The 23,528-nt window shown below is 33.7% G+C and overlaps 1 protein-coding gene across 1 annotated transcript; it reads right to left on the bottom strand.

Moving 5' to 3' along the window:
- Nucleotides 1-9,104: 9,104 nt before the first annotated feature.
- On the bottom strand, nt 9,105-12,495 carry LOC18431688 (putative GPI-anchored protein At4g28100). The gene is made up of 2 exons (XM_006841804.4): nt 11,615-12,495; nt 9,105-9,773 (listed from the first exon to the last, which is right to left on the bottom strand). The coding sequence occupies exons 1-2, from the start codon at nt 12,236-12,238 to the stop codon at nt 9,414-9,416; spliced, it is 984 nt and encodes a 327-aa protein (XP_006841867.1). The 5' UTR covers nt 12,239-12,495; the 3' UTR covers nt 9,105-9,413.
- Nucleotides 12,496-23,528: the final 11,033 nt, after the last annotated feature.

Here is a 23,528-nt window from a genome sequence, read left to right as displayed (position 1 = left end):
GAATTGTTTTTACAAATATATGACAAAATTGCTGGAAATAAAGAAAATTGATGAAACTCTCATACGCTGCTGCTCTGATCCTGATGTGCTTGAGGCTTTGGTTGGGTATGGCATATGTTGCTACCTTTGTTATATTGCCAAGCCTTGGGTTTTACGCATGCCAGAGTCATTTGTAACTTTATCTAGCAAGGAATTTGAGGCAATGTTTCAATGCCCAAATATTACTTTGTACTTACTATAGGGAAGGTTATAAGTTATTAAATGTAATATGTAATATAACTGATTGTATTTTTCCTTGATGGAATGATCACAATCTTTTCTCTTTTTTTTTTCAAGAATTTTTTTTGCGAATATATGATAGAAATTGCTGGAAATAGAGAAAATTGATGAAAGTCTCATAGGATACTGATCTGATTTTGATGTGCTTGAGGCTTTGGGTGGCTTTGGTATGGGTATGGCATATGTTGCTGCCTTTGTTATATTGCCAAGCCTTGGGTTTTAAGCATGCCACAGTCATTTGTAACTTTAGCTAGCAAAGAATTTGAGGCAATGGTTCAATGCCCAAATATTACTGGTGCTTATTACAGGGGAAAGTTATAAGTTATTGAATGTAATATGTAATGTAACTGATTTGCATTTTTCCTTGATAGAATGATCACAATCTTTTTTTTTTTTTCAAGAATTGTTTTTACGAATAAATGACAGAAATTGCTGAAAATAAAGAAAATTGATGAAAGTCTCATACGCTGCTGCTCTGTTCCTGATGTGCTTGAGACTTTGGTTGGGTATGGCATATGTTACTACCTTTGTTATATTGCCAAGCCTTGGGTTTTACGCATGCCACAGTCATTTGTAACTTTCTAGCAAGGAATTTGAGGCAATGTTTCAATGCCCAAATATTACTTGGTACTTACTACAGGGAAGGTTATAAGTTATTGAATATAATATGTAATATAACTGATTGTATTTTTCCTTGATAGAATGATCACAATCTTTTTTTCTTTTTTTTTCAAGAATTGTTTTTGCAAATATAAGATAGAAGTTGCTGGAAATAAAGAAAGTTGATGAAAGTCTCATAGGCTGCTGCTCTGATCTTGATGTGCTTAAGGCTTTGGTTGGCTTTGGTATGGGTATGGCATATGTTGTTGGCTTTGTTATATTGCCAAGCCTTGGGTTTTAAGCATGCCACAGTCATTTGTAACTTTAGCTAGCAAAGAATTTGAGGCAATGGTTCAATGCCCAAATATTACTTGGTGCTTACTACAGGGAAGGTTATAAGTTATTGAATGTAATATGTAATGTAACTGATTGTATTTTTCCTTGAGGAATTGATCACAATCTTCTTTTTTCTTTTTTTTTTCAAGAATTTTTTTTGCGAGTATATGACAGAAATTACTGGAAATAAAGAAAATTGATGAAAGTCTCATAGGATACTGATCTGATTTTGATGTGCTTGAGGCTTTGGGTGGCTTTGGTATGGGTATGGCATATGTTGCTGCCTTTGTTATATTGCCAAGCCTTGGGTTTTACGCATGCCACAGTCATTTGTAATTTTACCTAGCAAGGAATTTGAGGAATGTTTTTATGTGGTGCTAATAATTTAATAACTATCTTTGTAGGTCCATAATGTTTCAGTTTATGTTCCTACCTATTATCTAGATATATCAAGAGAGATGTACGGTCTAATGAGGCTATTACGAAATATTTACTCATGGGTGGGGCAAGCTCTTCTATTCTGGTTCGTGGTTTCTCTTGGCTATACGGCTCATTAGGGAGAGCTAATGCTTGTTGGGTATTTTGGTTTGACACCGCTTCACACCCAAAAAGGAGTTAGCCACGTTTGAGCTAACCTTGGAGATGGAAGTCTTCTCTTGTTTCTCGACGGTAAAGTAAGACCAAGTCCATGAGCTTATTATCTTAGGTAGGAACAAGTTGATATGATCTCCTTTTTTACGTCCCCATGTCCCTGCCAGGGGGGCAGGCATTAAGATAACAAGATAAAGAATTTTGAGACCCTTATGTTTATCTCAATAAATTTATTTAGAAAATATTTTAAAGAGATTTAAAATGAAAAATTGTAAGCACATAGATACACATATTTGTAAAGGCTTGAAATTATCGAAAAATTCTATCAAATGATAGTGGCAAAGTTAAACTGGAAAGAACTTCATATGCTCAAGCAGTATGATGTATAAATTATGTCATGTTGTGTGTAAGACCTGATTTGAGTCACGCATATAGTCTTGTGAGTAGATTTCAGAGTAATCCTAGGATGGCTCATTAGCAAGCCGTAAACATGATGCTCAGGTATATCTAGAAAACTAAAATCTATAAATTGTATTTCCAAGCTGATAATTTAGAAGTTATTGGGTACTCTAATGCAGACTTTGCAGGAGACCCAGATGAAAGAAAATCAATATCAGGACTTGTATTCCTTTTGGAAGTGGATGTGTTTCTTGGTCTAGCAAGAAACAAAGTTGTGTAGCTCGGTATACTGTGGAAATCGAGTTTATTGCATGTAGCATTACTACAACTTATACCGTATGGATTAAACTCTTTGTAAATAATTTGAAGCTGCTTATAGTTGTCAGACCAGGCAATTTTTTTTGTGATAATCAAGTTGCGATCTCATCAATTAAAAATGGATCCTATAGTTTCAATGGTAAGCACATTGAAATTGATTATTATTACATTTATGATATTATTGAAAAGAATGAAATAACTGTAAGTTATTTACCATCATCAGATATGACTACAGAACCTTTAACAAAGGGATTAATTATATAAATATTTTTAAAGCCTATAGCTTTGATGGGACTTAGAAACATCCAAGTCAGAAACTTCTAAATATGATATTTTTCTTTGATGTATTGGTTATGAGAAGAAAAGTCGCGTTAGCATGAAAAACTCCCTAACATGACTTTGGATGATTCTTTGTGTTAAGAGATACATAATCGTACTAGCATGAAAAGCTTCATGAGAAGGATATGCTCTTAAAGGTTAAACTCATTAAGTAGTACAGACTTTATGATATATTAATGTATTTGGTCATCATGGCCAAGTGGGAAATGTTGGTACATCTGTATGGCCATAGGGCCTCACATGTGCCACATTTTTTTTTTAGTCTAATTAATCTTTTCTTAAAAATATTGTGTATTAATTAGTGTTTGTCATTAAAAGGTCTTTTAGATAGAGAAATTCATTTTTCCAACGGATAACTCCCCATCTCTCAGGTATTGAGGGTAACTTCTCAGATATTCCAATAAAGAAAACCAAACGTTTGAACACAGACTCCTCTCATCCTTTTATAAGTTAGGGTTTTATGGTCATAGAGAGACCTAGAGAAACAAAAGTATTATCAATCGTTATGGGAAAGCACTGGCTCTTTTTTATTTACAATTCAATGACATTCCCTAGCAATACCTAGGATTTTTGGCAGGTTCTCCCCTCTAGAGTTCAATAGAATTTATTATTGTGCAATGACTTTTTAGGGTTTTTGTGCGAAATTGAAAGTCGGTAGCTGGTTTTTGTGTGGTTGGGTGACGAAATTTTATGGTTTTGGCTTGAAACTAAAACCATATAGTTCTTTTATGTTTGGGCCTCTCTCTCTCTCTCATATCTAAGATTATGCTCCCCAGTCCAAACATTTGCAAAAGCAAAGGAGGCTAAACCTATGCCACTGTAATTCTTTTGTGTCTATTTGTGCGTTAAATTTTCTTTTTAAAGACATCATACCTTAAAGAGCTTGGGCTTTGTGATCAATTGGCTGATGCTTGTGCTCATTTGTGTTGGAAAAAAGAATATTCCAGAACCTTCAAGTACATTTGCTATGGCACAGGGCATAGATTGTTTTATCCCAAATCTTAGAGAATGTTTCAATTCTTAAATCTAATAAATGAAGGTATGTAGTTTTTTTTTTATTTTTGGGTCTAAAAATCTAGAGGCATGATTTATTGAGAAAAAGCTTGTATTTTTTATATTTTTTTAAAAAAACTTAAATTTATTGAAAGGAGCTTGGATCTTATCAGTACATCTGGGCTTTATTTTTTTAAAAGTTATTTATTTATTTTGGGCGTATAAAGGCATTTTGAATGTGGCAATGGATGGATGGAGTGATTAATGTGTTCACGTAGGCCGGATCGCTACCAAACACAATATTTTCTAATAAAATGAGTTGGATCATCTTGCTTCCTACAGAGAAGGTGCTTCCAAGTTCAAGACTAACAATAGCTTTTAGTTTGCAAACACGCCTTAAAAATCTCGGTTATTGATGTTTTTGATCGGAGGCCCTTTTTTGCTGAGCATGCATGCCATCCAAGGGCGATTGTTTGTAAGCGATAGGGACTGCACCGGTTTTTTAAAATAATAAAAAAACAAAAAATTAAAAACATTGAATTCATTGAAACATGAATTTACCAAAAACATGAGAATTCAATGAAAAGATAAGTATACAAAAAGATTATTTACTTTTAATACAATGAGGTTACAGTAATTTATGTCCATCGGATTTTAAAATCGGATGGTTGTGAGTACATTTTTTATTAGACTCTAATTCAAAAAAGAATATATCAAACTTTATAATACATCCAAATTAATATCTAATGATCGGTACAAATTATGATGTCGTTGTTCCAAAAATAAATACTCTCCCAATATACAATCCCTCCCTTATGTATTTGAATAAATTTGTCACGTACTAGCAACTTGCATATCTTATCATCATCACCACAAACACAATTTTGATAGGTCAGTGGGCTCGCTGATTTACGGGCCATTGCCAGTTGTCTTGAGCGGATTTTTTGTTTTGGAAATAGCGGAGTAGGACGCCTCCAAATGAGTACGATTATTCCCAGTTACAAAGCATGTGATCCCATCAACTTATTCCCATTTTCCAAATCATGTGACGCCATATAAGCTAGCAATAATGCTATTTTGGTCCTTCCAAAATTCAAAATTCACTTGTGACCCTAAGAAAACATTAAAATGGTAAAGGGAAAGTATATAAAAAGATTAGGGTGTCGGTCCGGGTTTGAGTCCAGTCGATAACACATTCACAATTATATTATTTGAAATTTAATGAGAATGAATGTGAGATCCTTGTATAAAAAATAATGACAAGCAGCAATTGCAACCTCTGCACACGACTAATATCTCAATTGTAAAATGTCCCAATCCAACTAAGGATAAGAGGAATTAATATTCCAAAATTGGCAATTGATGTCATTTTTACAGGTAAAGCTCACCATAGATATCACATCTATGTGATCTAATGGGCAAGAATGAATGTGACATCTTTGTATAAAAAATAATGATTAACAGCAACTACGACCTCCTTGCGACTAATATCCCAATTGTAAATTGTCCAAGTCTAACCAAGGATAAGAGGACTTAATATTCCAAAATTGGCAATTCATGTCATTTTTACGGGTAAAGCTCACCATAGATTTCAATGTGATATTTATGTATCAATATTTAAAGGAAAAAGTTTATATAAGGTTGCAACCTTAAAATGTAGAATTAAAGATGCACTTCAAAAATCCATGAAAAAATGTTGTTTTAATATTGAAAGACCCTCTAATTGATCACCTCGACATCGAGATAAATGAATATGAAAAAAAAAAAAAAAAAGATTTCGAATCCCTGAAAGAGTGCATTTTGCAACACATTATCTAGACCATCCATGTTGAAGATTTTCATATGTTTATAGATCTACTTGATTTTAACTATTTTAAAATTTTATAATTAGATATGAAAGTAGATTTCCTAATAATCTTAAGAATTGTTTACACCAAAATTACATGTTATGATAAACTTTGAAAGTGCGCCTTAATTGGATTGCTAAATGTTACAACTTTATAGAAACCACACCACACCCATATTTAAATATCATTAATCTTGATGTCGAAATGATGAATTAGAGGGTTTTTCGACATTAAAACAACCTTTTCCGATGGATTTTTTATGTGCATATGTAGTTCTACATTTAAAGGTTGCAACCTTATATAAATTTTTTCCTTCTAATAATTGCCTAGCTAATTCAAAACCGCCCAAGCATCGGGCTGCCCGTCAAGGCCCTAAATCCCACCTCCCACAGTTTTGGACAAGCTTTCTATGCTTCCCCTATAGCATAGAAGTTCTATCTCCCCCCTTATCTAACCGTCCATTCTGAATGGAAGGCTATGATTGCCCCAAACACAATGTCACGTCTTTACACTATATTTTTGATAGGTGCGCCACAATGAGAAGATAGCACATACCAAATTTCATATTCATACAATTTGTATAGATAAAATTAAAAAAAAATAAAATTGAGACATCAGATCTAAGATCAAACAGTGAGTGACTCTCTTGATCAAAATTGGATGGCTGGATGATAAAATGAGAGTAGCACTTCTATGCTGTAAGGGAAGCATAAAAACCTTTCCCACGGTTTTGTTCCTGTTCAAAACGATCCTTTTGGACGCCTACCAGTCGGGTTTTAAAACACTAATTCTCACATCCATCTCACTCTTGCCAGGTTCTTATTTTTAAAACAAGGATATTTAAGTAATAGCCCAGAAAATTAGTGTTATTTTCCACATTTTCTTTCTTATTTTACGAATCTCCAAAATTAGGGACCTAGCATTAATAGCATGAAGCGCATAATGCCAAAAGCCCAAGACACTAACCCCTTGGATTCCCTAGTTCATGTAGCCCAAGGTTTAAGAAAAAACAGGATTAAATGAAACGGATTTTGAGAAGAAGAGCATATATGTCACGAGATAGCATTAAATGAAGCCAAGACAAACATTCAACCGCAAAACACTCTCTTGGCATGTGATCCCGCGAATTATATTTCTTTTCTAATTCCTACTCCATGTGCCCGGTGAATCCATAAGATCTCCAATTATTTAAGTCATCAATATTTCTTACATTATAGTAAAAAACAAAAACCGACATGGTGTCTTCACTTTTGCAAGAAAATAACAATAATAACAATAACAATAATAACAATCACAATAATAATAATAACAATAATAATAATAATAACAATAAAAATAACAAATAATAATAATAATAAATATGTACTTGTGAACTTATGATTACGTTTATTTTCTTAACTTGGGGTCAATTTCCTAAAGGGCATAGCCTAGCCCTAGCTCGGCCTATGATAGCGCCAAAGAGGCTTTAGCTGAGGCTCACGCCAAATACAATAAAAGGAAGAAATAATAATAATAAAAAAGGGCTTACCCGGCTTTTTTTTTTTTAGTCATAATAACAACACTTTGTGGCCCAGGCCCTTGTTTTTGTAAGGCATGGCCAACCGACCTATTATACCAAAAGAGAGAGGGCCCTTACTTTTGGTAAGAATTGAACCTAAGACATAATGTTGTAAATTGTCAAGTGCTAACCAATTAAGACCAACTTGAATACCAAATATATATATATATATATATATATATATATATATATATATATATATATATATATATATATATATATATATATATATATATATATATATATATATATATGAGATTCACCATTAATAATTTACAACCAATACACATACGAGATTTACCATTAATAATTGACAACCAAGGGAGATGGTCCGCGGTCCACACACCCCATTGGTGGAAAATAGCACAATTTATCCAATTTTGGAAAATAGCACAATTCCGCTATTTTTAAAGAGAGAAGCAGTTGTATTGTCCTCGCTTATACTGTAATTTGTGACTTGAATTTTGAAGCACTATTATGGTTCTTCATATGCTCCTCCAAAATCGGATAGCATTCTTAGATGTTATTAGTACTGATATCTTGTATGGGAATTATACTTTCACCAAATTAAGAAATGAAAAGGCTTTCCAATTCATTAATTACGACCATTTATCCCATTTCAGTCACGAGAAGGAAGCCTTCTCTTTTATTTTATTTGTTTGTTAGGTGGTATGAATCGTGTTCATCATACCCCATCTCGTGGGACCAAATATTTTTGTATTTCTAAAAGACCAACGTGCCCCTTAAAGTGGACAGCTAATCTCTTGCATTTTTCTATGTACTCGTCAGCAAATAATAGACCCATCACATCCTTAGAAATTGAGGGTACTTTGGTCAATATCTGATTCCCTTTGAATTTCTCCGCTCTTCACCCCAAACATTGACAGAAACAGCGGCAATTCTTCCAAAATACAGGCGCCCTTTTTATATGGGAAAAGCTTATACGGAGCCTAGGCTCTACCTCAAAAATTTCACTAAAAAATATTGTTTTAATGCTTAAATATGATCAAATTGATCATCTCGACATCAAGAAGCATAGAAATGAGAAAAAAAATGAATTTCAAATTTTGGAAATAGTTCATCTTGTAACGCATTTTTGGACAGTCAATTTTCAAGATTTTCAAGTTTTCATAGATATACACAATTTTTTAAGCTTTAAAAAATATAATTTAAGGCGATCATAAAATTTTCTACTATTGAAACCATGTTTCTCAGCACTATTTGAAGGTGGGCTCTAATTTGATTGTTTAGAGCCGCTGCCAATACAAACCGCATCTTTTTATATTGGAAAAAGCTTCTATAGTGCCGAGGCTCTAAACAATCAAATTAGAGCCTACCTAGAAAATTTCACTATGCAAAGATTGTTTTGATGCTCAAATATCCCCAAATTGATCATTTCTATATCAAAATGCATGGATATGAGAAAAAAATAGATTTCAAGTTTTGGAAATAACACATTTTTTAGAACCGTCAATTTTCAATATTTTCAAGTTTTTATAGATCTGCTCAATCTGCACTATATTTTTAAGCTTTAAATTTTATAATTAAAGATGAAAATATATTTTAAGGCTATCACAAAAATTTTCAATATTGAAACCACATTTTTTGATACTATTTGAAAGTGTGTTTTACTTCGATTGTTTGGAACCTCAACTGTATACAAACAACACCCAGTGGTTCGCTATTTCTTTTTCCTTTTTGTTTAGGCTGCTGCAATGGTCCGGTCTCTAACTTACACAATTATCAAGACATTTGTAACTTAATTTCATGTGACCATTTTATCGTCATCATCAAAACTTTTTTTCCAACTATTTGGAATCGACTGTATGAATATTAGTATGGTATTTTACTCTATCAAAAGCCATGCATATCTAAAATATTAAAAACACAAAAATAGTATACGCCGCGACCTTTACCTACGCACCCTTGTGTGTATACACAGCAGAACTCCAAAAACTAATATGAGGGATAGTGTAACAACCAGCTGCAAGAGAAAAGAGAAGAGGAATGGAAGAGAGAGAAAAAAGAACCATCTCTCTCTGGCAAAGCATGGACATTGTGGGCAAAACAAAAGTGAGATTTTGAAGCACAATTCGACGCGAATCTGAATCCCCGTACACCAAAAATTTTTGGTATCTCTGCATGCAATACTTTCATGTGACCGACAATGGTGGCAGTGATATCAGAGAGGAAAACAAGATCAGGGGCACCATTAGCAGGAGTAGGGGTAGGGGCATGGACGCAATTTGCTTGGATGCAGAGGATGCTTCGGACATTTGGAACTGGAGGGAGTTAACGGCTAGTGGCATGTTTTCTTGGTCAGGGGAGCATGTCGATTGGTGGGGTGGGTGTGCGGAGTACATAATGGCTCGTAAGACGGCAGAGACGGTGGGGATGTAAGTTGTTTTGTTGCGGGCGAGGAGCCATGTGAGACCCATCAATTGACAGTCTCTGTTGAACATCCTTTTGGCCCTTTCCCCGCCTTCTTTAGGCCCACTGTCACTTCCTTTTACCTGTGAATAAATAACAGAAAAAGTTTATATAGAGCCGCGGCTTCAAACAATCAAATTACAGGGCACTTCAAAAAGTTATTAGATGATGTTGTTTTGATGTTCAAATATCCTCAAATTGATCATCTCGACATCAAGATGCATGGACAAGAAAAAAAAATGATTTCATGCTTTGAAAATAATGCATCTTATATGTATTTTTAGACCGTTAATTTTCAAGATTTTCAAGTTTTCACAAATCTTTATTTACACTATTGTTTAAGCTTTAAATTTTATAATTAGACATAAAACTATATTTTAAGGCTATCACCAAGAATTTCAGTATTGAAACCACATTTCTTGATACTATTACTATTGGAAATAGCACCCATAAATAAATAAACAAAATTATTTTGAATAACAATATGGAGGATTTTTGCTGTAAGGTTTTGTGAAATTCCATGGTAAAATTTTAGAAACTCATCTAGGTCACTTTCCTTTATAAAAATATTGGAGGATTTTGAGGGCCATTGGATAGGTGGATGAACGAACTAGGAGACTTTAGAGAGGATAAATACGAAGTGAACATACACAGGTTCAGAAGAAAAGGGTGTCATTATCGCGGGTCACGAGATACACGGTTTCAGATTACCGCGGGTCACGAGAGACACGAGCACAAAGCGAGACGGTAATTCCGAAAATAATCGATAGATAAAAGATTGTTTTGCGGAGCTTATTGAAGATGATGAGGATTTTCTTCAGCGGTCACTTCACTCCTTTCTGTCTTGAAAGGAAAAACTTGGTTAACATCCATATTTTGTGTCATGTACCTATTTTTACAAGATTTTAATTTTATTTATTTTTTATATATCACATTAAATTCAAATTTTGATATTAATATTTTTTTACCCTCTAGCGGTAAATATACAAAAATAATAATTTGAATAAATAAAAATTTAAAATTTTGGTCATTTTATTTTTACTGAATTATTTATTTTTATATTTTTAAAGGTGCACAATGGTGAGAGCCCACAAAAAAAAAAATTGGACTTAATAAGAAAAGATAAGCTTAAAATACTAGACCCACACTAGAAAGTGGGACACGATGGAAGGCATTTTTAAATTCTACAAAATATAAAGGCATTTACATAAATTTCTTGACTTAAAAAAAAGTATTCATGAAGACGACTTGACCTTTGGTACAACTCATGATTTTAAAAAGATCACACTCAAACTTAGCTATTGGATCTGAAGTCCGTGGGTAGAGAGGTGAGCTCAGTCTAAAAATTAAATTGTTTCAAACTTTGTAATGTACCCAAACTATCAAACTGTGGAATTTGAGCGACGGCTAGTAGTGATTGTTTCTTCTTCTCGACCCCCTTGTAGTATTATTTTCTTTTAGAACGTTAACCACTGCATTCAACCTTTTTTTTTGTTCTTTAGGGAAAGGTTGACTATGGGTTTTACCTTTTGTGAATTTTAGCTTTTGATTTTCAGAATCAACAAAATATGGGTCTACCACTGCCCGGTAAGAAGGGTTGTGCCAATTTTACCAAATTTTATTATGTATTTTAAAATCGTAAACAAAAACAAAATAAAAAGTCATGATTCATATAGTCGACTCCAAATAATTGAGATAACACTAAGATGATTACTATGATTCTTTGAGTCAAGTGAGGCTTTATAATCGAGAATGGTAGTGATACCACCTATGTTAGGTCTAGGTTTTCATTTTCACCAAACACAACCATAAATTATTAACAATTTCAAAAAATGGGTACCGTGGGGAAACAACCAAACTACTTGAAAAAAAAAAAAAAGAAAAAAAAAAAAAAAAAGAAGACTAACACAGAGCTGCTACTAACCTTATCGAGTGCCTTCAAGCAGTTGGTGCAGCCATCATAAGAAGAATTCCTGCAACTCGTCTCCAAATCCTTGACGGCCGCAGTGGGCGTGGCGTTCCTAAATCCTGACCCCAAACTCGTCAAATTAAAGGCTTTGGGACAACTCAAGGAACTCATCTGATGAAGCCGTATCCCACAAAAACAGAGCACCGCATCACAAGTTTCATTAGGCTGAGGAATCCTAATATCCCTCTTAATGAGCGAGGTTTGCAGGGTGTCAACACATTTCTGTGAATCATCGGGCATGGCAGGGAGATTTGAATCCAAGGGCCCATGTGACACGAGAGCGGAACGAGCGTGCGCGGCGTAAAGCCAGGCTGCTAAAACGGGGCAGCAACGGCTGCGATCCAGAGACGGGGACGATGCGCACGCCTCTTTGACGCCGCCGAAGAGCTCGGCCGAGAGGTCGAGATGGCAGGTGTGGGGTTGGGATTGGACCGGGAGAGCCGGAACAGTGTTTTCCGGTGGGAATTGGGGGAGGTCGCCGGGGTTTAGGGGTTGTTGGCTGGAGGAATCGATGGCAAGGAGGGAGGAGAGGATGAGAGAGAAATAGAGGATGAGAGGGAGTGGGAGAGTTTTTCCCATGGGGCTTTTCTCGCCTCCTGTGTCAGTTAGAACTCACTCTCGGAAAGTACTTACAGTTTCAGAGAAGACACTAAGCCTATTTAAACACCAGGATTTCTCAAAGAATAAAGACCTGAGTTCCTTCTCTTCCTACTCACCCTCCAAAGCTCGTGAAAGGCTTTAATGGCTTCAAGCTTTGTCGCTCATTCTCCTCTCTTTATAAATGCGTCATTCCCTTCTCTCTCTCAATAAATGCCTCTCTCTCATGGGAACTTAGCGAGGGTATTATAGGACTTAAATTGCTCTGAATCCTGAAACAAATTCCAGAAATTATGCTTTCTCTCTATTCTCGGCTCAGAAACGCGTAAAAGTTTTGCAGGAAATCTCACATTGCAGAAACAGAGCTTTCCCTCAACTAATTTGGGCTAAGCATTATGAGACATTCCCAAATATCAGAAGAGAGAGAAAGGGAAACAACTTCTGCTTTTCCTGTACCACTTTCCGGTGATGAAAATAGTACACAAAGCCAAACAACCCTAAATTTGAACACTGTATTCGTCAAAAACCAGTAGCTCGCTCACTTTCTCTCCCTAACAAAGAAGACAGGAACTTTCTCTCTCTTCTTCTCTGGCAGTGAACTTGCTGATAACTTGAGAAATATAGAGAGGAGAGTGTTAGCTAGCCGTGGAAAAATTGAAAACCGAAAATTTCTTTTTTTCACCCACATTCCTCCACCTCTCATGCGCACTGCTCAGTATACTTTTCATATTCAAGTAACAAAACTACCCTCCCCCTGAAAGAAAATTGATGACGCCACCCACTATAACAAAATGACCAGACTACCCCTTCTAATTGCCCTAAAGGATCTACAACAAGTGTTTGTAAAACTCGGCCGGTCAAATGGAGAAGCTTTCTATGTTCCCCAACACCATCAAACTTATATACTTTCCCCTTATCCAACCCTCCATTTTGAATGGAGGGCTAATATTGTCCCAATCACATTGTCATATCTTGACACTATTTTTTTTTTAATATCTTTCAATAAACTAATTTGACATTAAATTTTGAACGTCCAATCCTCAATTAAACTCCCACTAGAGAAAAATATTAAAAAAATATTTCTAATAAAATAAAATGACTAAAATACCCTTAGATATTTTGAGCATTATATTTTATCGAAAAATTATTTTTAATATTTTTTATAGGTGCATCCCAATGAGAAGATGGCACGTACCAAATTTCATATTCATACACTTTGTATAAAAAAACCTAGAAATAAAATACTTTGAGACATCGGATCTAAGATCAAACGGTGAGTGGCTCTCTTGATCAAAATTGGACGGCTGGATGATAGGGGAAGCATAGATCTGCTATGTTGTATGGGAAATATAGAAACCTTTCCCCGGTCAAATTGGAATCGGACACGAACCGGTTTTGGTGGTTTGGCTCTGAATTTTAAAAAAAGTTAAAAAAATGTGTATATCCTAAAAAATAAGAGATTTGTTTGTAATTTATATTTGAATATTTTTTTTATCATTTAGACGAAGATTAGAAAGTGTTTTGGCCATAAATACTTATTTTTTTATTTTTTAAAAAAATTCAAAATGGGCCCCGGCACAAATAGATTTTTTAATATCTATTTTTGTACTACTTTTCAACTTTATTTGGTAATTCTTTATCTAATATTACTTTAAATATTTTTTTCATATTTTTTTGGATTTTTTTTATTTTTATTCTTTGATGAGATCAACTTAATTAGGCCTGTTGAACCGACCGATTTATTGGTTACCCAAACCAGGCCCTTTTCTGGACGCCATTTCAATTTTCTGAATAATGCCTACAACCAATGGAGGGAGTAATGCACGTTATTTGCGTGTAATTTGTTGTCTTAAAATCTAGAGCACTTAATTGGGGGCCCTGCCGCATTTAGTCGACAATAAAGGAGTTTTTAGCATAAAAGATCAACTCCCATCCACTAATTCTCTACATTAGAAATAGTATAACGATTGATTTCTTGAAATGAATGGTAAAGGAGCAAACACTTTCATGATTTCTTTAAATATTTGTAATCTTACTTGTTATTCTTTAAACATGGGGGAAAAGGACAAAACCTCTTGTCTGGAACGAACATTCGAGAGCACAGTCGGAAAGGGTTTTAATTCGCATTACGCTTCTCTCGTGTTTCGTTGGGGCATACATATTTTCATTTAAGAACTACCGTTTAGGTAAGTGCTTCTGGCAAACAAATTTCATTGAATTCAAAACGTGAAGGGTTTAGCTTTAAATAATCAAAGTATGATGCACTTCAAAATAACGTTGAAAGAACGTTATTTCAGTGTTGGAAATTCTTATGATGTTCTGAACATCTATTTTCATCTCTAAATGCAAAATTTAAAGCTTCAAAAAGGATCTAAATCTAATGGTTTATAAACACTTAAATTTTTTAAAATGAACGATTTAGATAATACATTACAAGATGTATTTTTTTTAGGATTGGAAATCTTTTTTTACAAATATATCGAGGACTAGATGATGAACAACCCATTTAAGTGAGTTTTTTAGGTGCACCCTATTCCTATACTATAAGGTTGACACCTTATATAAATCTTTTGATACTGTCTTCTAAAAAACATTACGTTACGATTGGTTCCCTATGTCCATGAATATCCCTAGTAAAAGCTTTAAAGCAATTAATGAATTTCTGATAGTCATTTTTCACATTTTTATATATTTTTTTTTAATGCCCAAATCCCCAATGATTTAACATGTTTTTTTTAGAAAAAAAGGGTTGAGGTTCCTAATGTTAACATCCCCAATTAACATTTTCGAAATGTAACTCCCCAGTCTACTTAAAAAACAGGTAGGGACATGTCTTCCCTGCTGAATAACCCAAAAAATATATTTATTTCAATAATAGAATATAGTGCAATTATAGTGTCATATTTCTTATATTTTTTACAGATTTTATCGCTCTAAGAAAACAGCCAATTGTAGCTCCATTTGTAAGTTGAGTGAATGATTGACTTATTTTAGGCAGTTGGAATAATTTGAGGGTGTTACTCTGAATTCTAATATTTTGGGTCACTGGTGTGGGCCTTGTTTGCAAAAGCTGTCGAGGGTGGGTTTTTGTTTGGTGATGGAGGTCGTTTTTCTCGTTCATTCTCTGTCATGCGCTTATTCTTTTTACTCCTTGTACCCCTCTCGCTCTCTCTCTCTCTCTCTCTCTCTCTCTCTCTCTCTCGCTCGGTTCGCACCATCCTCATTTCAGCTCTCTCACTATCTTCTCACTATCCCTGGATTAGGCCCACAGGTGAGGAACTCTCTGCCACCCGAACAAGGAGACACAGGGAGAGATTCCAAAGAGATGAGTCCACCTACACTAAGCCCAGTTGCTCAGCATGGGCTTATGGACCCCCAATTCATAAAAAAATAGACAAAGGAAAATATATATATATAAAAAATATATGTTCAAAATAAGATTAAGTAAAACACTTCAAAATGATGTTAAAAAAAAAAAAACTTCATCAAAAAAAAAAAATGATATTAAAAAAAGTCGTAACGACATATATTTTTTAAAAAAGTGTGGTTTGTATATAGTTGCAGCAACCTTAAACAATCCAAATAAGGTGCACTTTAAAATTTTATCATAACATGTAATTTTGTTGTAAAAAATTCTTAGTATTATCTTAAAATCTATTTTCAGAAAATTTTAAATTTGAAAAATGTTAAAATCAAGTAGATCTATAAATATATGAAAATCTTGAAAGTAGATGGTCTAGATAATGTGTTGTAAGATGCACTATTTCCGACATTCAATAACTTTTTTTTTTCATATTCATAGATCGCGATGTCGAGATGATTGATTAGAGGGCTTTTTCAACATTAAAACAATATTTTCGATATATTTTTTAGGTGCATAGATAATTTTATATTTTAAGGTGACAACCTTATGTAAACTTTTCCCTTTAAAAAGTTGCAACGAGGGGCATTTGTGAAATAATCAACTTAGTTTTTAAAAATTTTTATTATTCTTTTGAAATTTGTTTAATATCCCGGAGTTGGAAAGACATCTCAGGCTTGGCAAGAGCCCGAGTAGAAATTATTGGGCTGATTTTTCAATCACTTTTAATAGAATATACAAGCAAATCTCTCTAAACAAAATTTGATGCCATCGGGCTGGCTTTTAAAACCCCGATCTCAACTACAAATATCCTGCAATTTTCATGAGATCGCCTTTCCTTCTTCCTCGTCCTTTCTCTCTCTTGCCCTCCTGTCCCTGTTACTCAGGAAACACAGTATTCGTGTGGATTGTCATTTTCCAAAACAAAAAGTCAGACAAACTGCGCCTGACGTTTAAATCTGATGAGGCACACAACTTTTTCGGATTTCGCCCTTTTTTTTTTTTTTTTTTTCAACTTTCCTTTGCATCTACCAAACTTGCGTGTATCAAGAAAAGTGATTTTTGCCGTATTACTGTCTTTGGCAGTAGAAAAGCCCGTTGTCCACGGGCTATGCCGCTTTGGGCAGGGCCCATCTCCTTAACGAATATCCTAACGAAATTTTTATCGATTCGTCTGTATATTCGCGTCACGAACGTTACATTTCTTTCTGGGGTAGGGTTTGTATAGAGCCTAGGCACTAAACAATCAAATTAGAGCCTATCTTCAAATGGTGTCGAGATTGTGGTTTCAATACTAGGAATCTTTGTGATAGCCTTGGAATATATTTTCACCATTATTTATAAAGTTTAAAGCTTTAAAATGGTGTAGATCGATAGATCTATGAAAACTTGATAATATTGAAAATTGATGGTCCAAAAATGCGTTACGAAATATACTATTTTCAGAACTTGAAACCTATTTTTTCCCATGTCCATGCATCTTGATGTATCAGTTTGAGAATATTTGGACATCAAAACAACCTCTTCTAATGAAATTTTTGTGATAGGCTCCAATTTGATTGTTTAGAGCCTCGGCTCTATATAAACTTTTTCCCTGACCTTTTCTCGTATTTCCGATGGAAATTTTATGCCGTACCCCTTGTTTTTTTTTTTGTTTTTTGTTTTTTTTTTAATGATAAAATGTTATGCCGTATCTGTCCTCTAATTTTGGCAATGGTTTTGAAGCTTTTATAATGTGATGAAATTGTTATGTTTTGAAGATAACTTCGAGTATTTTATTAAGCACTTGTACCATGTCGGGTTTGCTTCTTGGAGCAGCCTTCGGGTTGAACTCGAACTGGCCAGGTTAATTAGAATCGGCCACTGGCCATGGCCGTTTAGGGTGGTCAACTGGCTTGACCACTTTAACTTAAAAATAATTATAAATAAAATAATAATAAGTTTATTTATAATAGGTTTTCTAATGTTTTTTATTGTTTTGGAAAATATTGGGAAGTAATTTGGATCTAAATATTAATTTTGATATTTTTTTTCATTTTTTTGGAATTATTTATGCAATACCCTTGAGTACAAATTGATTTTTCAAAAGCTATTTTGTACTCTTTTTTATTCTCATTTGGATGCGCATTGTTTAATTATACTTTTCAATATTCTTTTTAAAAAAATTTTAACCCTTAAGTCCGGTTGGGACTTGTCTAATTAAGGCTAGTTAGCCGGGCCGGTTCCGGGTTGGTGGACGGGGCCCTTTGCCAAGGATCTGAAGGAACACTGTTTCGGAAGCGTTAGGTTTAGGTTTAGGTGTTTTTAGGGTGACAGCGTATTTCAACTTTGGAAAGATAGAGGGAGTCGTTGCAGATTTGACCTTCACGTGGGCCCACTGCTTTTTCTTGTTTTCATATGGTGGTTAGGTTGAGCCCTCTAGAATCTTACAATGACGAATATGTCCTTAATACTTATTCCCCTTGCAAGCTTAGGCCATTAGAAAGAGTTTATATAAAGTTGCAACCTTATCTTTTCAGCCACGGATGCATCTCAAAAATCCATACGAAAAGATATTTTTAATGTTGAAAAACCTTTTGATTTATCATCTCAACATCGTGAGTATGATCATGAAAAACAAAAAAATTTTAAATCTCAAAAATAATACATTTTACAACAGATTATCTACACCATCTATTTTCAAGATTCTCATATGTTCATAAATCTACTTGATTTTAACCATTTTTAAAATTTAAAATTTTATAATTAGATATAAAAATGGATTTTGAGATAATCTTAAGAACATTTTACATCAAAATTATATGCCATTATAAAACTTGAAGGTTCACCTTACCTCTACAGCTATAGATGCATCCGTATGCTAACTGCACCCTAGGCCACTAGTCAAAGGGTAAGTTTGTGCATTCCCAATTAAATAAAATTCAAGAGAAATAATTTATCCAAAAGCCATATATCAAACTTATAAAAAATACTACCTTATACATTAGTATCGGATGGAGTAGGACCTAATTCAGAGCCAAACCAACTAGATAAGGTCCCAAGTGTACCCAAACTTGGATACAACGTAGGTCTAATTCTGGTCAAATAAACCCAGACCTAACCATTGGGTTTGTCATTTGAGTCTAGACCTAAACCCATATTTGATCGGCCTATCGGGTTTGTCTACAGATCGACCCCACATGATTGCCACTCTTGCTTGAAGCCCATAAGTAGAGTCAGGGTTGTTACATAGTTGGGGCAGAATAAGTTATTTTAGAGTTTCGTATGCTAACTAAAACTCGTCCCCCATTTTCTCCTGGGTGTGGTTTGTATAGGGCCGGGGCCCTAACAATCAAAGTAGGGCGCATCTTTAGATAGTATTGAAAGATGTTGTTCAATACTAGAAATCCTTGTGATGGTCTAGAAATTTTATTTTTATTTCTAATTATAAAATTGAAAGTTTCCAAAACAGTGTAGATCAAGCGGATTTATGAACACTTAAAAATATTATCAATGATCCATAAACTGCATTATAAAATACATTATTTCCAATATTTGAATTAATTTTTTCTCATGTTCATACATCTTTGAGGTCAAGGTGATCGATTTGATGATTTTTGGGCACGAAATAACCTATTCTACCACTTTTTGAGGTGCAATTTAATTGGATTTATGAGAGCCACACTTTTATATAAACTTTTTCGTTCTCTCTTTAACTTTACGTTGGAGGAGAAAAAATAAAATAATCGTGGATTTCCCAACTAAAAGCCCGCAATTTTATTAAGAACGGTGCTTTCCCAACCAATTATTATTCCTTTTTCAGTAAAGACAAACGGAAGAACTGTTAGGGACCAGGAAGTGGAGAAAACCCAAGGTTTGAAGGAAGGCGACATTGTTTGAAAGGAAAGATGTTTCAAAAAATTATTTTCTAATAATGTAGGCCCAATAAGGTGCAATAATGGAGGCTAAAAGCGTCTGCCGTGAAGAGAAGGCCCTATTTTTCTATGGGTCTGGCTTTTTGGAAGGAAAAGGAAAGAAATGTGGGCATTGGTAATTGGGTTTAAAAAGTAGCCAAAAAGAGGTAATCATGGGGGTTAAGGATCATATGGAAGGGAAAACCACTCAGCGAAAAGTGGCTTTCCAATTTGTAACTTTTTTTATTTTTAAAATCATTTTGGTCGGACTGAGATTTTCTAGAGGAAAGGATTGGAACCTCATCAGACCGTAAAGTCTTGGAGGTTCTTCTCATAGATCATTAGGGCAATGTTTGGTAATCGAGAAAACTATTTTTTTAGAGAAATTAGGAGCCGGAAAAAACGATAGGTGGTTGGAAGTTGAGAAACCTTTGTTTGATAACCTGTATGTGGAAACGGCGAAATTTGCTGCTAGAAGTTTCACCTGTTTGCTTACCTGGATTTTGGAAACTACTGAGTTAGTTGTTAATTATGAAATCAATTGTCTAGAGCAATGGTTTAAAAAACGGATAGGTGATCCGGATCGGGCTCCCAAAAAACCGATCCGTATCGGCGAATCGGCGATCCGGATAGGGAATCGAGTGAATCGGTCAGAATAAAGCTTAAAAAAAATCCGAAAAAATTATTAAAATTCATTATAAATATTATTTTTTAAGAATTCAATAAGAAATGAGGGTACTCCATTAAGAATTTTCATGTTTTTGAATGAATATGCGAATATTGTCATGTTCTTTCCCTGCATGAACTGTCATTCAGCATTTAATTTACATCACACAAAAGGATAAGCATATAATTATCATGGAATAAGTATATCAACATACATGGACTACAATAAAGCATAAAATTAGTAACATATGATCTAAAAATAAAATGATAGACGACGTTATTGTTCTTCTTGGTCACGCTGGTGCCATTGATTAAATTCGTTTAACAATTCATTGATTCGATCTAAAAACGAATCATCGATATTAGCAGGCGTCTGACTATTCTCAAATCCCTGAGTGTTAGTGTTTTGTCGTGTTCCCAATCTAAAATCCCCGAAGCTTGTTCATCTTTCATGCTCACCTGCATTGTCGTGCTCATCCCTACACTGTTGTTGTTGGGATTCGATATGTGAATAATATGGCTGGGATAGGGTGGCCTCAGAATCATCATCTCTCTCATTTTCTCTTTGAATAATATGGATTAAAAACAAAAATTAACAAATTTTCAAAAAAATCGATCTTGGATTAAAAAAAAAAAATCACAAATTTTCAAAAAATTCTATCATGGATTACAAAAAAAAATTCGATCATGGATTAAAAAAAAAAAAAACAAATTTTCAAAAAATTCTATCATGGATTACAAAAAAAAATTCGATCATGGTTTAAAAAAAAAAATCACAAATTTTCAAAAAATTCAATCATGGATTACAAAAAATTCGATCATAGATTACAAAAAATTCGATCATGGATTACAAAAAATTCGATCATGGATTACATAAAATTCGATCATGGATTACATAAAATTCGATCATGGATTACAAAAAAATAAAAAAATAAAAAAACAAAAAATTCCATCGTGAATTACAAAAAAAGAAAAAAACAATTCGATCATGGATTACAAAAAATTCAATCATGGATTACAAAAAATTCGATCATAGATTACAAAAAATTCGATCATGGATTACAAAAAATTCGATCATGGATTACATAAAATTCGATCATGGATTACATAAAATTCGATCATGGATTACAAAAAAATAAAAAAATAAAAAAACAAAAAATTCCATCGTGGATTACAAAAAAAGAAAAAAACAATTCGATCATGGATTACAAAAAATTCAATCATGGATTACAAAAAATTCGATCATGGATTACATAAAATTCGATCATGGATTACGTAAAATTCGATCATGGATTACAAAAAAAAACAAACAAAAAAAAACAAAAAATCCGATCGTGGATTACAAAAAAAGAAAAAAACAATTTGATCATGGATTACAAAAAATTCAATCATGGATTACAAACAACTTTATCATGGGTTACAAAAAAAACAAAAAACAAAAAATTCGATCATAGATTACAAAAAAAAAAACAAACATTTCGATCATGGATTACAAAAAAAAACAAACATTTCGATCATCGATTACAAAACATTCGATCATGGATTACAAAAAATTCTATCATGGGTTACAAAAAAAAAAAAAAACAAAAAATTTAACCATGGATTACAAGAAAAAAAAGCAAACATTTCGATCATGGATTACAAAAAATTCGATCATGGATTACAAAAAAAAAAAAAAAAGAAAAAAAAAGAAGAAAACCATACGGGACTCGCCGATTCACTGTAGAGACCGCCGATTCGGTACAGTGAATCGGCGAGTCATTGTGCAAAATCGTCCGGTTCTCTCTAGAACCGGACGATTCCCGTTTTTTTCGTCGATTCGATCCGTTCATGGCGATTCCCGAGTCGAACCGGACGAGTTCAGTTCAACTCGACATTTTTTTAAACACTGATCTGAACAATTGTAATCGACCTGTATGAGAGAGGGATAAGTCCGTCATGTTCTTATCTTGCTCATGAATTTCCTCACGAGATTCTGACAATTATGGTGTTTCAGGTTACCATTGAACATAGGCATTCCCGAGTATCTTGCCGGAAGAGAATCCTCACCAAATCCTCATCAGATCTGCACTAGTTATAGAGCTTCAAATTTCATAATCATGTGCGAAAATAAAATCTCATGTTACCATAGAAATTTTCGATGCTAGAACTGTGTTCCATCATGTTGACTTGTGATGTCCCTATATAAATACATGGGCCAGCCCAAAAATGCCCCAAGTTTTAATTCAAAAATTGAGATGTACAAAGAAAATATGATAACAGCATAAAGTATAAAGAAAAACAAAGAAAATATGATAACAGCATAAAGTATAAAGAAAAACCATACGCTTTATCAACGAGTGATTCTTCAAAAAGATATAGTTTCTATAAGGCCTAGGCTTCAAGGGAAAAAGTAAAGTCTATATGATGGCTCTAAAATCAATATTTATTTCAAGGGAAAAAGTAAAGTCTCTATGATGGCTCTAAAATCAATATTCATTTTCAATTATGAAACTATGGCTCTAAAATCAATTTTCATTTTTAACTATGAAATTTGAAGCTCAAAAAATGGTAAAAATCTTATGGATATGTAAATACTTTAAAATAAATAGTCTAAATAATATGTTGCAATATACATTATTTTTAGGGGGTTGAAATTTTAAACTTTTTTAACAACCATAATTTTAGAGTTGAGGTGATCCATTTGAAAATTTTCTTAAGCTTAACGATAAGTTTTTAGATGCCCTGGGGCCTAGGCTTTTTACATCCTCTTTCTTTTCGAGAAGTAAGAATAACAAAAGGAAAAGTATAAAGTGAGACCATTTATCTTCGATACATGGAAGTCACAATCATCCTTGTATGTGAGATTTAGAACTTGGTGGTTGTAAGAGTACTGTTAACTAGACTAAGTTTAAAAAATATTTTATTGAATTTCTTGATGCACTCCAATATGACATGTAATGGCTAGGAATAGTTGGGACCTCATTGTTTACTTTTTCTATAGGTCACAGTTAGCATGCGTGTCACCCTGCAAATTGTAGAAATACGGGATTGACAATAAATATATTTTTTAAATATAATTTGATCTTAATTTTTAGAGTGTATATATTATTTAACATGAAGATCATCAATATAAAAAAAATTGAAAACTAGAAATAATAATTATATTAAAAAAATATTTGAACCGTTAGTTACAATTATTTTTTGATGGACTACCTTTTTGCATCTATCTTTAGGATGGATGCTTTATACTTCTAGACCGCATATTGTAGAAATACAGTCCAGACTACATGAAACAATTGTTCTTCTCTATAAAGGTACTTTTCCTATAAAGTAAATCCAATAAATGAAGGTGCATATTGTATAAAGTGGA

Source organism: Amborella trichopoda, chromosome 2, assembly GCF_054954075.1.
Source record: "Amborella trichopoda isolate Santa Cruz 75 chromosome 2, AtrichopodaSantaCruz75HAP2 v2.0, whole genome shotgun sequence".
NCBI lineage: Eukaryota > Viridiplantae > Streptophyta > Magnoliopsida > Amborellales > Amborellaceae > Amborella > Amborella trichopoda.
The sequence above is the reverse complement of the archived record's forward strand: the minus strand, read 5'-3'. Positions and strand labels throughout refer to the sequence as shown.

Excerpts from the sequence above, each read along its gene's own strand:
- LOC18431688 (XM_006841804.4), bottom strand. The coding sequence starts at position 12,238 with ATGGGAAAAACTCTCCCACTCCCTCTCATCCTCTATTTCTCTCTCATC. Across the intron at positions 9,774-11,614 it reads GCTTGAAGGCACTCGATAAG|GTAAAAGGAAGTGACAGTGG; the intron begins GTTAGTAGCAGC and ends ATTTATTCACAG.